The 13,338-nt window shown below is 35.7% G+C and overlaps 1 protein-coding gene across 3 annotated transcripts in view; it reads left to right on the top strand.

Annotated features, from left to right (window-relative positions):
* Window positions 1-11,140, top strand: part of LOC6576022 (tyrosine-protein kinase Btk29A) — a 56,236-nt gene extending 45,096 nt beyond the window's left edge. For 2 of the 3 annotated variants that reach the window (XM_002001990.4, XM_015164936.3), the window contains 8 exons: window positions 7,734-7,975; window positions 8,061-8,177; window positions 8,442-8,522; window positions 8,587-8,717; window positions 8,787-8,915; window positions 8,981-9,753; window positions 9,827-9,960; window positions 10,028-11,140. In XM_002001990.4, the coding sequence (XP_002002026.1) occupies window positions 7,734-7,975; window positions 8,061-8,177; window positions 8,442-8,522; window positions 8,587-8,717; window positions 8,787-8,915; window positions 8,981-9,753; window positions 9,827-9,960; window positions 10,028-10,126 (1,706 nt within the window). In that variant the 3' untranslated portion in view covers window positions 10,127-11,140. Of the gene's footprint in view, window positions 1-4,724; window positions 4,768-7,733; window positions 7,976-8,060; window positions 8,178-8,441; window positions 8,523-8,586; window positions 8,718-8,786; window positions 8,916-8,980; window positions 9,754-9,826; window positions 9,961-10,027 lie in introns of those variants that run through there. The other variant, XM_015164935.3, reaches the window with a different exon arrangement.
* Window positions 11,141-13,338: the final 2,198 nt, after the last annotated feature.

Below are 13,338 nucleotides of genomic sequence, written 5' to 3'. Positions count from 1 at the left end.
CTGTAAACCTAGAATGCTGAAATTTTGCACGTCAGCTAATGGTATGATTCTATAAAGTCTGAAGATAAATTACAAGTCTACGCCCATTGGGGGCGTGGCAAATCGGACCTGAAGATATAGTGATTTTTTAAATTCTCCTATATTTTGGACACTATTGATGGCAGAGACCTCAAATTTTGTATATATACTCGGACTGATCACCCAAGACCAAAAAGTTTTGTCGGATATATGTCCGCCCACAGGGGGCGTGGCAAACCGCAAAAGTTTATATCTCCTAAAGTATAATAGCTAGAAGCTTCAAATTTGGATAGTTGAGTTACTGGTAGCCTCCTCTATCGATTCCCCAAAAATAAATTTTACGCCTTTTTAGGGGCGTGGCATATCGAAAAATACCCTGTAATTTTCACATTTTTTGAGGGTAAGCATTCAAACTTTGCAGTTAGGGTACCGTTATCTCTTTCTAAAAACTGACCAAAAATGAGGTGTCTACGCCTAGTTGGAGCGTGGCAAATCGGAAAAACCTGTATATTCTACAGTATTAAAGCGAAACTTAACTACTAAATTGTTGATGGGATGTGAATGAGTATTCCGCAGTCGGTAACGCCCGACTGCAACGTTCTTACTTGTTTTATTGTGAACTTTACATAGATTTTTGATATGTCTATCTAGGTGATCTGAAGATACATTTTTCTCTTTTGGCCTCTTTTGGAAGACATATATATATTTGAATATAGTCATCTATAGACAAGTTTTATAGATATATACAATAATAGATAATAGGTAATAGATCTCTTCTATATTTAATACGGTATTTATAACTCGAATTGCAAACATAATAAGGCTACAGAAAAGCCAAAAAAGAAATTCTTGAGGACTATTAAGAATTGTTTCCCTGTTCAAAACTAAATATTAAAGATAAAAGCAAATGTATATTAACTGTCTGTTATAAATATTTGCATGCGTAACCTAAGAAATGTAAATCTTGAAATGTAAACTCAAATTATCTGTCGTACATCTTATCTAAGAATAATCGTTTTTATTAAAGGCGACATTTCCGTTTTACGTAACTCAGATAGCAACAAACTTTATTTATAGTATTTATTTATTTCGATTTAAATTTAGCAAATGATGTCATGCCTGTAATAATTACTATTACAAAGCCTGCAGCAATTGCAATCCGTTTCGAATATTTCTCAATAACTTACGTGACTTACAGTCAAACTACAATTAAAAACTATTTATGCATGTACAGACGCTATTGATAGGAATTTCGATTTCTTGCAATTGTTCTCCTATGCTCACATTTCCGCTCTCCCTTTCGCTTTGACTGTCTCTTAAAGGTCTTTGCAGTGCCTGGCTGCAATTTGACTTCCGTCTAAAATATTTGAATGTGTGTGTTCTATGGCTTAGTCGGGAATGCATTCCACGATTTATGTTCTATGCGACCGGCAGATTTATTTCGCTTTAGACAATTAATCAGAGTCGGCATCGGCGGTTAGGCGTAACGCCCACAGCTTTAATGTTCCTAGACTAAATGTAATTTGTGATTGCACTTGTAATTTGCTCGCTTTGCATTCGATACCCTGTAATTATTAAAAGTGCAGCAGACTGGCGCACACTTAGACTGCTTCACATATATGCAATTACTTGTTAGATTTAATTTATCAGTTTCTTAGCTGGCGTGAAATAGTTAAGTATCTATGGTAACTAGTTTTATAGGTTCTTGTTTAAATATCAAAATAAGCGGCTTTTCAAATCTGTACTCTCCTTCTGGTGTAGATTCTATTGTACTCAAAGACAATAAAATTATTTCAATTTTATGAATTCGATAAACGGAATTTCAATTAGTATTGCTTGAAGTTCGTTTCACAGTTTATAGCAATTATAGCAATTTTTTATTTTCATAAACACTTGTATAGAAAACATTCAATTAAAATTTGATCAAATTTGACTTATATTGTTAAGACCACTGAAAGCAGATAAATGAATAATATTTGGCTTATCATGCCTTTTAAAAAATATTTTCCCATTTACAGGGTATTCATCTAGTTGATTTTCGCACAATTTTTATGCACGAATCTAATTATAAGTCGAAAAGTTTATTACGCATGAATCAATGTTGTTGGGGGCTTTTGCTATTTGTTGTTGTTATTGTTGCTATTATTTTGTATGCGCGTCGCGCATGCGCTGAAATGTTATTAACCTACATTTGCATAAAAATGCTACAACAACAACAATAACAACAGCAGCAATAATAATGATTAAAAATTGTTTTTGTTTTGTGCTTTGCAGTTTCCTGTCTGATTGCTGTTTGTTTGTTTGTTTTGCCTTTTTGGTTTTCTACAATTTTATTGTAATTATTTTGTATTTGCAAGTTTTCTTTATTTATTTAGTTTTTTTTTTTTTTTTCAGGCAAATTGCAAATTGGTTGACAACATTTTTCACACGCTTTTTATGAGCTTCGGATGTAAACATTTAACCTTAATTTGTTGTTGCTAATTGTTTTTTCTTCTGCTGCGCATATTTTATACTTATTTCATTTATTTAAAATTATTGCATAATTTGTATTCGTTTATTATGCATTTCTTATGCAGCGCGTGGGCTTCAGAAAAAGGCGCTAAATAGGCACACACAACATGCCTCTATCTCTTTTACTCGGCTGCTTGTTCTTTGTCTGCTTTTTGCTGCACTTTACGTGTTAACAAAATGTGCCTACTGCACGCGCCAGCTACGACAACAAGAACAACAACAACGACAGCAACAATGGATCTTCCATGTTGCTTTGATTTTCCGTTCACTGCTGCGGTCTCTTTTCAGCTGCCTACTTTTAGGCAGCGTCTTAAAAGCAACTTGAATCGAGAGTTATTAATTGCAGGCAAAGTTCAAAAGAGAGCAGCGAGAGTAAGTGTAAGCTCTTTAGCAAAATATAACTGTGTTGTCTTAAGCTCGTTTTTGTGCGCTCTCACCCACCCCTCGTGCCGCTTACTTTCTTTCTCTTTCATTTTGCGCTCTTTAACAGCTTGCAGTTGTTTTTGTTTTTTCTTGTTTTTTTTTTTCATTGGATGTTGCTTCATCGTCATTACAGCGATAGCGGAAAAAAGAGAAATACAAATTGAACAGTTTTACATAAAATCTCAACGCACTTCGTTGTTGCGTCTTGTTCAAATTTGCGTATTATACAAGTGTATGTGTACGTGCATGTATATGCGTGTGTGTGTGTATGCAACTTGTTGCCTTTTTTCTTTCGCCTAGCTTTGTTGCTGTTGATGTAATTGTTACTTGGAACTTTGGCGCTGCTGTCTGCCTTTTGCTCTCTGCTAACATTTAAACTCTACAGTTACAATTGCCACACACACACACATCGCCAGTGGGCAGAAGTCTTGATCTGTGCCTCTGTATCTTGCCCAAGCAACCAGCCATCGTTGTCTTCAATCGTTGCGCTTGGCGGCTTCTGCTGCTGCAGCGCCGGCTGCTGCTGCTTCTGCTGCTTGTTTCCAACTTCGGTTCTCCGCGTGCACTCTGTGCTTTAAGCTTAGCTCTTTGCCTCTCTGTCCGCACTCCTGTCGACGTCGTCGTCGCTGCCACCTGCACTGATTGTTGTTGCTGCTCGGCTGGTACAATTAAGTTTTACTTTATGTTTACTGCCGCTGCTGGCGTTCAAGTGGCTTTTTTTTTCTTCTTCTTTTTTTGTTTTATTTTCTCAGCGTTTGCCATTCATGCGTTCGTCGTTCGCTCTACTCTACACTTGCCAGCGTCGTCGCTCACCTTCGACTAATACAGTTGCTGCTGCTGATGTTGTTATTGCTGTTGCTTTTGTTGCTGCTGTTGCTGTCGCTGGCTAGCAAAAATTTCATTTGCCGTTTTGTCAGTTGGCTTTTAAACATTTACAGAAACAGTTCGCGGCGCGCTAAATATATTTTCAATTAAAAAAAACACACACACACACAAAAAAACTTTAATTTAATTGTATTTTTCAATAATATTATTAACGAGCTGCTGGCGTTAAGTGTTGTTATTTTTGCTGTTGTGTAAATCACCGTTAGAGTGCAGAAAAAAATAAACGAAACGCAACTTACGTCTTGTCATGAAAATTGTTTTCAAAATGGCTGCCGCTGCCATTGCGTGAAAGCCAAAGAAGAAGTAAAGGCAGATGAAGAAGAAATATAAAATTGAAAGTTGAAATCAAGTGGATATCAGAATTTAAATATACGTATATTTGTATAGAGTAGTCTATCGCTTGTACAGTTCGAGCTGCTTGCCAGGAACCGCTTGGGGGCCAGGCTTGATGTGTAACGGTAAAAGCCAGTCACAACACAGATCGCAACAGAGCGTCGTACGCCTAAAGGTCAGGCCAAATAGCATGGAAATGCCAGCAACAGCAACAGTAACAAAAACAACTACAACGACTACGACAACAAATTTGCAAAAAGGAAGCAACCATGAAACCAGTTTGACAACCACTTTAAACTGTAGTCAAAGCGAATGCAACAACAGCAACAACAACGACAACAGCTACATCAGCAACAAACAACTGAACAATTGAACAAGTGATTTATGTGAAAGTGAATTGACACAAATATTGACCAACAAAATTGTAGAAAATCTCTTTTACGCTCAATTATATCAATAAAAGTGAAACACATATATATATCCAATTATCTTTCAAAATCGATAAATAGAAAAGGAAAATAAATCTTGAGTGTGTTGCAGATTTTGAAGTTTGATTAGCGGCATTTGAGATGATGCTTCTATCGGCTCTCAAGCTGGGTAAGCATATATCATCATATGATGATGACGCAAAACTAATCCAAAAAGTACAAGATTCTATTCTGGTATTCCATTATGGTATGCGAAATGCCGCTAAGCTGTTTTCAATAGCTCTAAACACAGTGGAAGTTGGCTTGGGTGAACAGGCGAAGTTATTTGTAAATTAATACAGAGGAAGACAACATTATTAAACATTTATTTACAAAAATATGTTTAATGTAAAATGAAATATAACAGTATGATTACGATATTTTAGATATAAAAATAAATGAAAATTATTTAAAAGAGAAGATAAACATATTATGCGCTTAAGAAGCTTGTTTGTTAATCGAGTCTTCACCGTATACGTTTCTTGTATTGCCCTTATGTTTAAGGCCATAATACAACCTGTATCAATAATTCAATATAAACATCGATGCATAAATATCTAAATATGTATTTAGCTCTCTGAGCTTTTCGTGGGCGTTACAAGGCGTGAGTCACGCTTGAGCACGGCTCAAAAGGCAGAGTTTCACCTGATCAGGTACAAGAACAAGCAGTAGAACACGTGTTTGAAAGTCTGGCAACTTGTTTTGTTTGTCAGTCAGCAAGGTTGGCGGCTGTATTCAACATTTATTTGCATAACAATTTGCCAAAGCAGCAAACAAAATGCAAAAGTGCAAGAAAATGCAAAGAAAATTACACAATTGGCCATAAACATGATTGCGGCGGCTGTGGCTGTGTCTGTGGCAGCAACAAATAATGACAATTTGTCAGGCCACGCCCATTGCGCCTTCAATCATAAGCAATCATATTTTTTGTATATATGTATATGTACGTATGCATATAGAGTCTCGTATATGAGCATGATAAAAATATTTTGCTTCCGTTTGTCGGGGGCCAATTTGTTTATGTGCGCGTGGAAAATTGTGAATAGAAAGCTTGAAATAATTGAGATAAAGCTTTTGTTTTCAGTCAGTCACAACGAAGCTTAAATACGCTTTGAATTATAACAAATATAATTAAAATTATTATTTATTTATATTCATGTATGGTATTCTACTCTCTCTATATATATTATTCATAGTAATAATAAATATTTTCAATCTACAACTGTTTTATTTCGATTTATCGATAATATATGCAGCGCAGCCGACTTCAAGTATTAGAAAACTTTAACTTACTTGAGAGCCTTTAATCGCATTCAAGGCATTGCCTACAGTATCTGTGTCCTCTACTCTGCTCGGCTGCAGCGCAGCTTTGGCCAGACAATGAAAATAATACTGCAGGCGCTTTTCATTTGCATGGAGGAAAATGGCATAACAAAAGCAAAAAGCGGCGCCGGCAAGTGCGCTGGGAAAAGAAAAACTTTCTATTTTTTATTATTTTTTTTTTCGTCTGCTTTTGTTGGAGCTGCAGCTGCCTGCAGGCTGCAGTGTCGCCACGTTTTGCTTGTTGTTTAGGCAACGTGAGAGAGCTTCAGATATTGAGAAAGAAAGAGAGAGAGAGAGAGAGAGAGAGAGAGAGTGGAAGAGTGGGAGAGGTAGGGAAAAAGAGGTAGACACAGCACACATCGTGAGTTTTCACATGAAAAATGTGGCCCGCATTTGCGATATTGAAAATGGTTTGATCAATTGAAAAGCTTTGTCTTATGCTTTATGGTTTTTGTCTTTTTCCCCGCAGGGCATTTACAAATATCAATATATATTATTAAATAAAAAAATATAAAAAAAACTGAAAACAGAAAATTAACTGTGAATTCTGGCTTGGGAAATCGCTTCACTTTCGCTACGATTAACCTTCACTTTTGTTTTTTGTTTGCTTGTTTAAAAATTCGGTTCGAATTCGATTCTCGAGCAAAAACGCCTGCGCAAGCGGGCTTCAAGAGGCGCCTACTTGAGTGCTCACAGCATTGAAGTGCTTACAGAGCTCGAGTACTCGAATTTTAACTGCTGCTTACTCATCGCAACACTCACACACACACATGCACAACTGTAATTGTTGCATAACTCGCCTACAACTCACAAAATAGTAAAAAGACAGAAAAAAAACTACGATTATTTTTCTTAATTGGGGTTAGATTTGGAGTTTAGTTTTATACCCTGGAAAAGTAGCTAGAAAATGATTATAATTTATTTATGTGTAAATATGTTTAGAGAAACTAAATTAAATATTTCTTATATATTCTAATTAATAACTATATAATTACTCTTAACTTTAATTTTGATAGATAAACTAAATTATACTATTATATATTATTATTTTATATATATTATTGATATTGATTTGCGCCGCACTTTGTTTTGATATTTACAATATTAAAGCGGAAAAAAGAAGTATCAAAATATATACTAATGCGGTTTAGCTGCACCTCAACCACGGCTGTGGGCGTTTGGGTCGCCTTGGCATCTCGTTGTCTGCGCTGTCAGCCATTAGCATTTCATTCAGTGTCGAATTCGGCGTAATTAACCTTGGCAAGAATCGTCACGTTGAGTCAAGTTTTTTTTTTTTCTTTGAGATTTTAAGGCGATTTTCGATACTTTGCTTTGGCTAATTACCGCCAACGAGTGTTGAACCAGCATTTTGTATGCCAGTGTGATTAATTTGGTTGATATTCGATTTCCATTTATTTGGCGTTTTTTGTTTGTCAATCGGCCGGCAAATGGTGTGCCTTGAAAACGAAAGACTTAGGCAACGAACTTGAACCCAACTTTTGGTTGATATGAAATAACAAATGGTAAATGTTTGATCAAGCTTATTTGATATAAGTGAAATGGTACTTTTAAAAAACACAAGTTATTTATTATTGAATGGGATTTTTAATATTTGTATTTCATACAGAAAACGAAAGACTTGGGCAAAATACTTATATGCTTCTATGATCTTATGATTTCTCGAAATTTTTTTAATAACTTCATAAGATTGTACGATTTTATGATTGTTTGACAATCGCGCTAATAACTTTTGCAATTTTCTTGCTTTTCCAGGCAACGGCAGTTCTCCAGCCCAGAATTCGACGCGCAGTATCAGTCCAAACAACTCGACAACCAACAGTCAATTCAGTTTGCAACACAACAGTTCCGGCAGCCTAGGTGGCAGTGGTGTCGGTGGTGTTGGTGTTGGTGGTGGCATTGCCGTCGGTGTCGGCGGTGTTGGTGCAGGCTTGAACAGTTCGAACGGCGTTGGAGGCGGCGGTGGAAATTGTACGCCCACATCGCTACAGCCACAGGTAAGATGAGGACGAGAGAGAAACGGAGAGCTAAAGAGAGATCTTTTATCTAATATAATTTTTTCATTTTTGATTAACTTTGCAGTCCTCGCTGACAACGTTTAAGCAGTCACCCACTTTACTTAACGGCAACGGAGCTTTATTGGATGCCAATATGCCTGGCGGAATTCCAACGCCTGGCACGCCCAATTCCAAAGCCAAGGTAAGCTATACATCAATGTACCAATTGTGTATATTTATATAATTATGGGTATAAATTAAATATATATATATATATTTATATAAACTACAATATATTGTATATCATATCCTATCACAATATCCTATCTATGGTAACCCGGGCTCTAGCAAATATATTTGTTTTAAACTGGTACACCTGCTCTTTTTTAGTGTGTCAACCAATTGAGTTTATGCTTAAGAATATATCAAAAAGTTTCTATATTTATTCATATATTTTCCATTCCAGGACAATTCACACTTTGTCAAGCTCGTGGTGGCTCTCTATCCATTCAAAGCCATCGAGGGCGGAGATTTATCTCTAGAAAAGGTAAATTCCATAACTTCAATAATGTAATATGTTATAGTTATCTTAAATATAAACCCAATTCTAGAATGCGGAATATGAGGTCATTGACGACTCACAGGAACATTGGTGGAAGGTGAAGGATGCCCTTGGCAATGTCGGCTACATACCCAGCAATTATGTGAAGCCCAAAGCGCTGTTGGGTCTAGAGCGTTATGAGTAAGATATGCTAACTATAGAATCGATACAGTATTATCTATAACTTAATGGTGATCCTAACTCTTGCAGATGGTATGTGGGCGACATGTCGCGACAACGTGCCGAATCGCTGCTCAAGCAGGGCGACAAGGAGGGTTGCTTTGTGGTGCGCAAGTCATCGACCAAGGGTCTCTATACTTTATCGCTGCATACCAAAGTGTGAGTGCTCCAAATAGACCTTGATTTACCGTCAATACTAATTTTAATACTAAATTGCATTGCAGTCCCCAATCGCATGTCAAGCACTATCACATCAAACAGAACGCCCGCGGCGAATATTATCTGAGCGAGAAGCACTGCTGCGAGACTATACCGGATCTGATAAACTATCATCGCCATAATTCGGGCGGTTTAGCGTGCAGACTAAAGTCGTCGCCATGCGATCGTCCAGTGCCACCAACAGCGGGCTTATCCCATGACAAATGGGAAATCCATCCCATGGAGCTGATGCTGATGGAGGAGCTGGGCTCGGGTCAGTTTGGTGTTGTGCGTCGCGGCAAATGGCGTGGTTCGATCGACACAGCGGTCAAGATGATGAAGGAGGGCACCATGTCCGAAGATGATTTCATCGAGGAGGCCAAGGTGATGACCAAGCTGCAGCATCCGAATCTCGTACAGCTCTACGGTGTCTGCTCGAAACATCGTCCCATCTATATTGTCACCGAATACATGAAGCATGGTTCGCTGCTCAACTATTTGCGCCGGCACGAAAATACGCTAATTGGCAACATGGGCCTCCTGCTGGACATGTGCATACAAGTCAGCAAGGGCATGGCCTACCTGGAGCGTCACAACTATATCCATCGCGATTTGGCAGCACGCAATTGCCTTGTGGGCTCCGAGAATGTTGTGAAAGTGGCCGATTTTGGACTCGCCCGCTACGTGCTGGACGACCAATACACCAGCTCTGGCGGCACAAAGTTCCCCATCAAATGGGCACCGCCCGAGGTGCTCAACTACACGCGCTTCTCATCCAAAAGTGATGTGTGGGCCTATGGTGAGTGTTACTGGCAGAACTGATTGAGTGGGTCAAGAAATACTATTCTAATACTTGTCTTCTATTTCTGTAGGTGTTCTCATGTGGGAGATCTTCACCTGTGGCAAAATGCCCTATGGCCGCCTAAAGAACACCGAAGTTGTGGAGCGTGTGCAGCGCGGCATTATACTAGAGAAACCAAAGTCGTGTGCCAAGGAGATATACGAAGTAAGTATATACAAAATAGTATTTATAATTATATAGTATATATAATCGTTTCTCAATTCTTCTGTAGGTCATGAAGAAGTGTTGGTCGCATGGTCCCGAGGAGCGTCCTTCATTCCGTGTGCTCAAAGATCAATTGGCACTTGTGGCCCAAACGCTGACCGACTAAATGAATCGAATGGGGAGACAATGGATCAACGTCTGGGATCACGCACTGATTAGCAAAACCAACATCAACATTTAACTAAATATTAACTATAAAGAGATAAAGCGTATTATATACGATATATATATACATAAATATATATATATACGATATGAAATGATATGATGGCATAAAATTAAGTAACAACTCAATCAAATTAAGTTTGAGATCGTACATAGTTTTTACTTAATATATATATGTATGTATGAACGAAAGCTAAATGATTATTCATAATTATTACATTATTTATAATGGATTGAGAGAGCTATAAAGCTGAGCAAATGATATCATTATGTTTATATAAATCGAAATAGAAATGTGTATATGTACGTGCATGGTTAAAGAGCGCAAAGCAGAAAGCAAAACAAAAGAAAATTAAAATTAACGACTATATTTGGATTATAGTAAACTTTAGTTAATAGTCAAATTTTTGATACATTTCATAACAAATATACGATATATATATATATAAATATATTTATGTATGCAGACATACAATATACGATACTACGCAAATGTGTTTAGGCATATAATACATACAAAGCTATAAATATAATTGTGCTTTTTATAAAGTAAGTTTACGTAGTTAAAAACAAAAACAATATTGCAAGAAATGAATCTAAGAAAACTGATTAAGCGTAAAATTAATATTTAAGCGCTAGTTGAGGAGAAGAAGAGTTGGAGAATAGAACAACAACAACGTCTGCTACTACTACAACAACAATTGCGGCATATTTGATAGCTTAGAATTTTACGTGCTTAGCTTAAGTTTTGTGATTTATTATTTAAACATTATAATTTGCGATTTGTATGCATCGCAAATCTCTTTTTATTTTTAAACACATTATTATTATCACTTTGCCTTTTTTTTTAGCATATAGACATACATATGCTTTAAATTTTAAATGGATTCTTAATTTTGTAAAACATAATATGCTCTGCGACGAATATATACACATTTATATATATTTCATTATATATATTTTATCTAATTTTATGAAAAGTTTTACTTAATTAATTTTTAATGCTCAACTAAGCCACAAATACGAAAAGAAAAATATAAAAATAAATGTATTATGAAAATATTATTTTTGAAACTGTTTTTTGTTTTTTGAAGTACACTTTAATTTCTTAATTTTTTCTTTTCTAGATTGAACATAAATATTGAGATGGAATAGGATTGAGCTTCTAAACTATAATATCTTTCGTAGCTAGAATAATATGAATAATTGGCCTATAGGAATATATATAATACATAGCCTAGCCGAAAGAATTTTAATTTTATTGTATTATTATTGTATTTATTTTGCTTCTTTTGTATCACATTCTTCTTGTTCCACTTTCAACACATGCTCATTGTACTCACAACACAAGACATAAACAACAACAAGAACAACAATACAATAACAATATATGCAAAAGCCCTCGACTACAATGGGCCAGAACTGTATGCACTTGAATTCGGTTTCACAGCCAAAATATATTTGCGAGCCAAACAACCCGATTCCATTAAAGAGTAATAACTGAACCAAACCGAAAGCAACTGAAAACACAAGACTTATAAAAAATAAAATATTTATATATAAATATTGAATTCGATAACGATAAATATCACTGCAAATTGAACACCAAAGAAATCAAATGCAAATACAGCCAGAAATCAAATCAGCTAAAAATTAAAACATAAAAAAAAAAAAAAAAAAAGAAGAATATTTATTGAAGATATGTGTATACTCGTACATAACAGATAAAATGGAATACGTTTTATAGAAATTTTGATACAGATTTGATAGCAATGCTTAGTCTAAGACATGCGTTTGTATGAATAGCTTGTAAGCTCCATAAAAACCAACTATATGTATATATATAGTAGTATATACTATATATACAATTACACTATATCTATAGTAGACATAGCATTAATATGCATTCTAGCTATATATAGATAAACTCATAAAGTTATAAGTTGTACGTCCATAAGCCAAACGATTTCCTGTTTATTTGCTGGGGTTTTAAGCAGACCTAACTCCTACGATATATATCGGCCTATATATATACACACACATTCTCAATAATACGTATAGAATACCTATATTAATACGCCGCTTCATTGATTTATTGCGCCTATGAAGTATAATTATATATATATATATATACCGTCTTACATCAATCCACTTCTATCGCTATTAATATCGTAAGCCCACGAAAACCGGAAAAAGTCATCAACGTGATATTGCTACTTAATAAAAATAAAAGAATATGAAAATAAATGATCCTAAATATGCATGAAAATGTATTTATTGTACACACAATAAACTGTTTTACTCTATTTTAACTCCCGAAAGTAGGCTCTATTATCTAAAGTCGTACATTAAATTTTGTTTAGTATACCTAAATGAATTATATGAAAGTGAAATATTTCCTCAATATTGGCTCGAATCAATAGTGTGTTGCGGTAAACCTTAAAGAAAAATCTGGAAAACTGAAGGTCATCGATTCTATGGAAACTTTGTGTGGAATCTTATCGACTTGACTTTAGCATCAATCAAGTAGTCTGTTCACTTGACTAATTATTCTGTCTATTTATTTTGATGGCCAGTGTAAATGAATCAACTAGAACAGATGTTGATAATTAAAGCAACATCTAAAATTATAAAAAAAATCAATTTGTTTACATCTGATTGTGTGAAGATTATCAGTTTAAATTGCCAAAGCGTTTACATAGAAAATGTTTTCAGTTAGGTGCGATCGATTAACATTATGCAGGCTTAAAATATTTAGAGATAAAATTGCTCACTGAAACTAATTACATTGCAAACTGAGCACATATATCGAGAATAGCGAAAAATGATCTTATATGGTTTTGGGTTTACGCTCCATTTGCCGCATGTGTGGGTGAAGGTTGTCCGTCTGAATCTGTGTGTGCATGTGTGTATGACCGCAACAGTAAGAATGATGATGATTATATAAGAACAATAAGAGGCGGCATTGCTGAAGCGCCATAAACGGTTGGGCTGCTGAGTAAAGCCTAAACGAACTTATCGCAATTCAATGAGCCATTAAACAATTCACAGTTCGCTAAGGAAATGTGGGCGAATCGCACTACGTCAATTTCCAGTTGAAAACGTAAAAAGCCAGAATTTGCGGCGAAGGTTAAAATAATTGAATAAAAATAA

The sequence above is a fragment of the Drosophila mojavensis genome, unplaced genomic scaffold (assembly GCF_018153725.1).
Source record: "Drosophila mojavensis isolate 15081-1352.22 unplaced genomic scaffold, ASM1815372v1 contig_36, whole genome shotgun sequence".
Classification (NCBI taxonomy): Eukaryota; Metazoa; Arthropoda; class Insecta; order Diptera; family Drosophilidae; genus Drosophila; species Drosophila mojavensis.
This window is presented reverse-complemented; position numbering and strand designations above follow the sequence as displayed.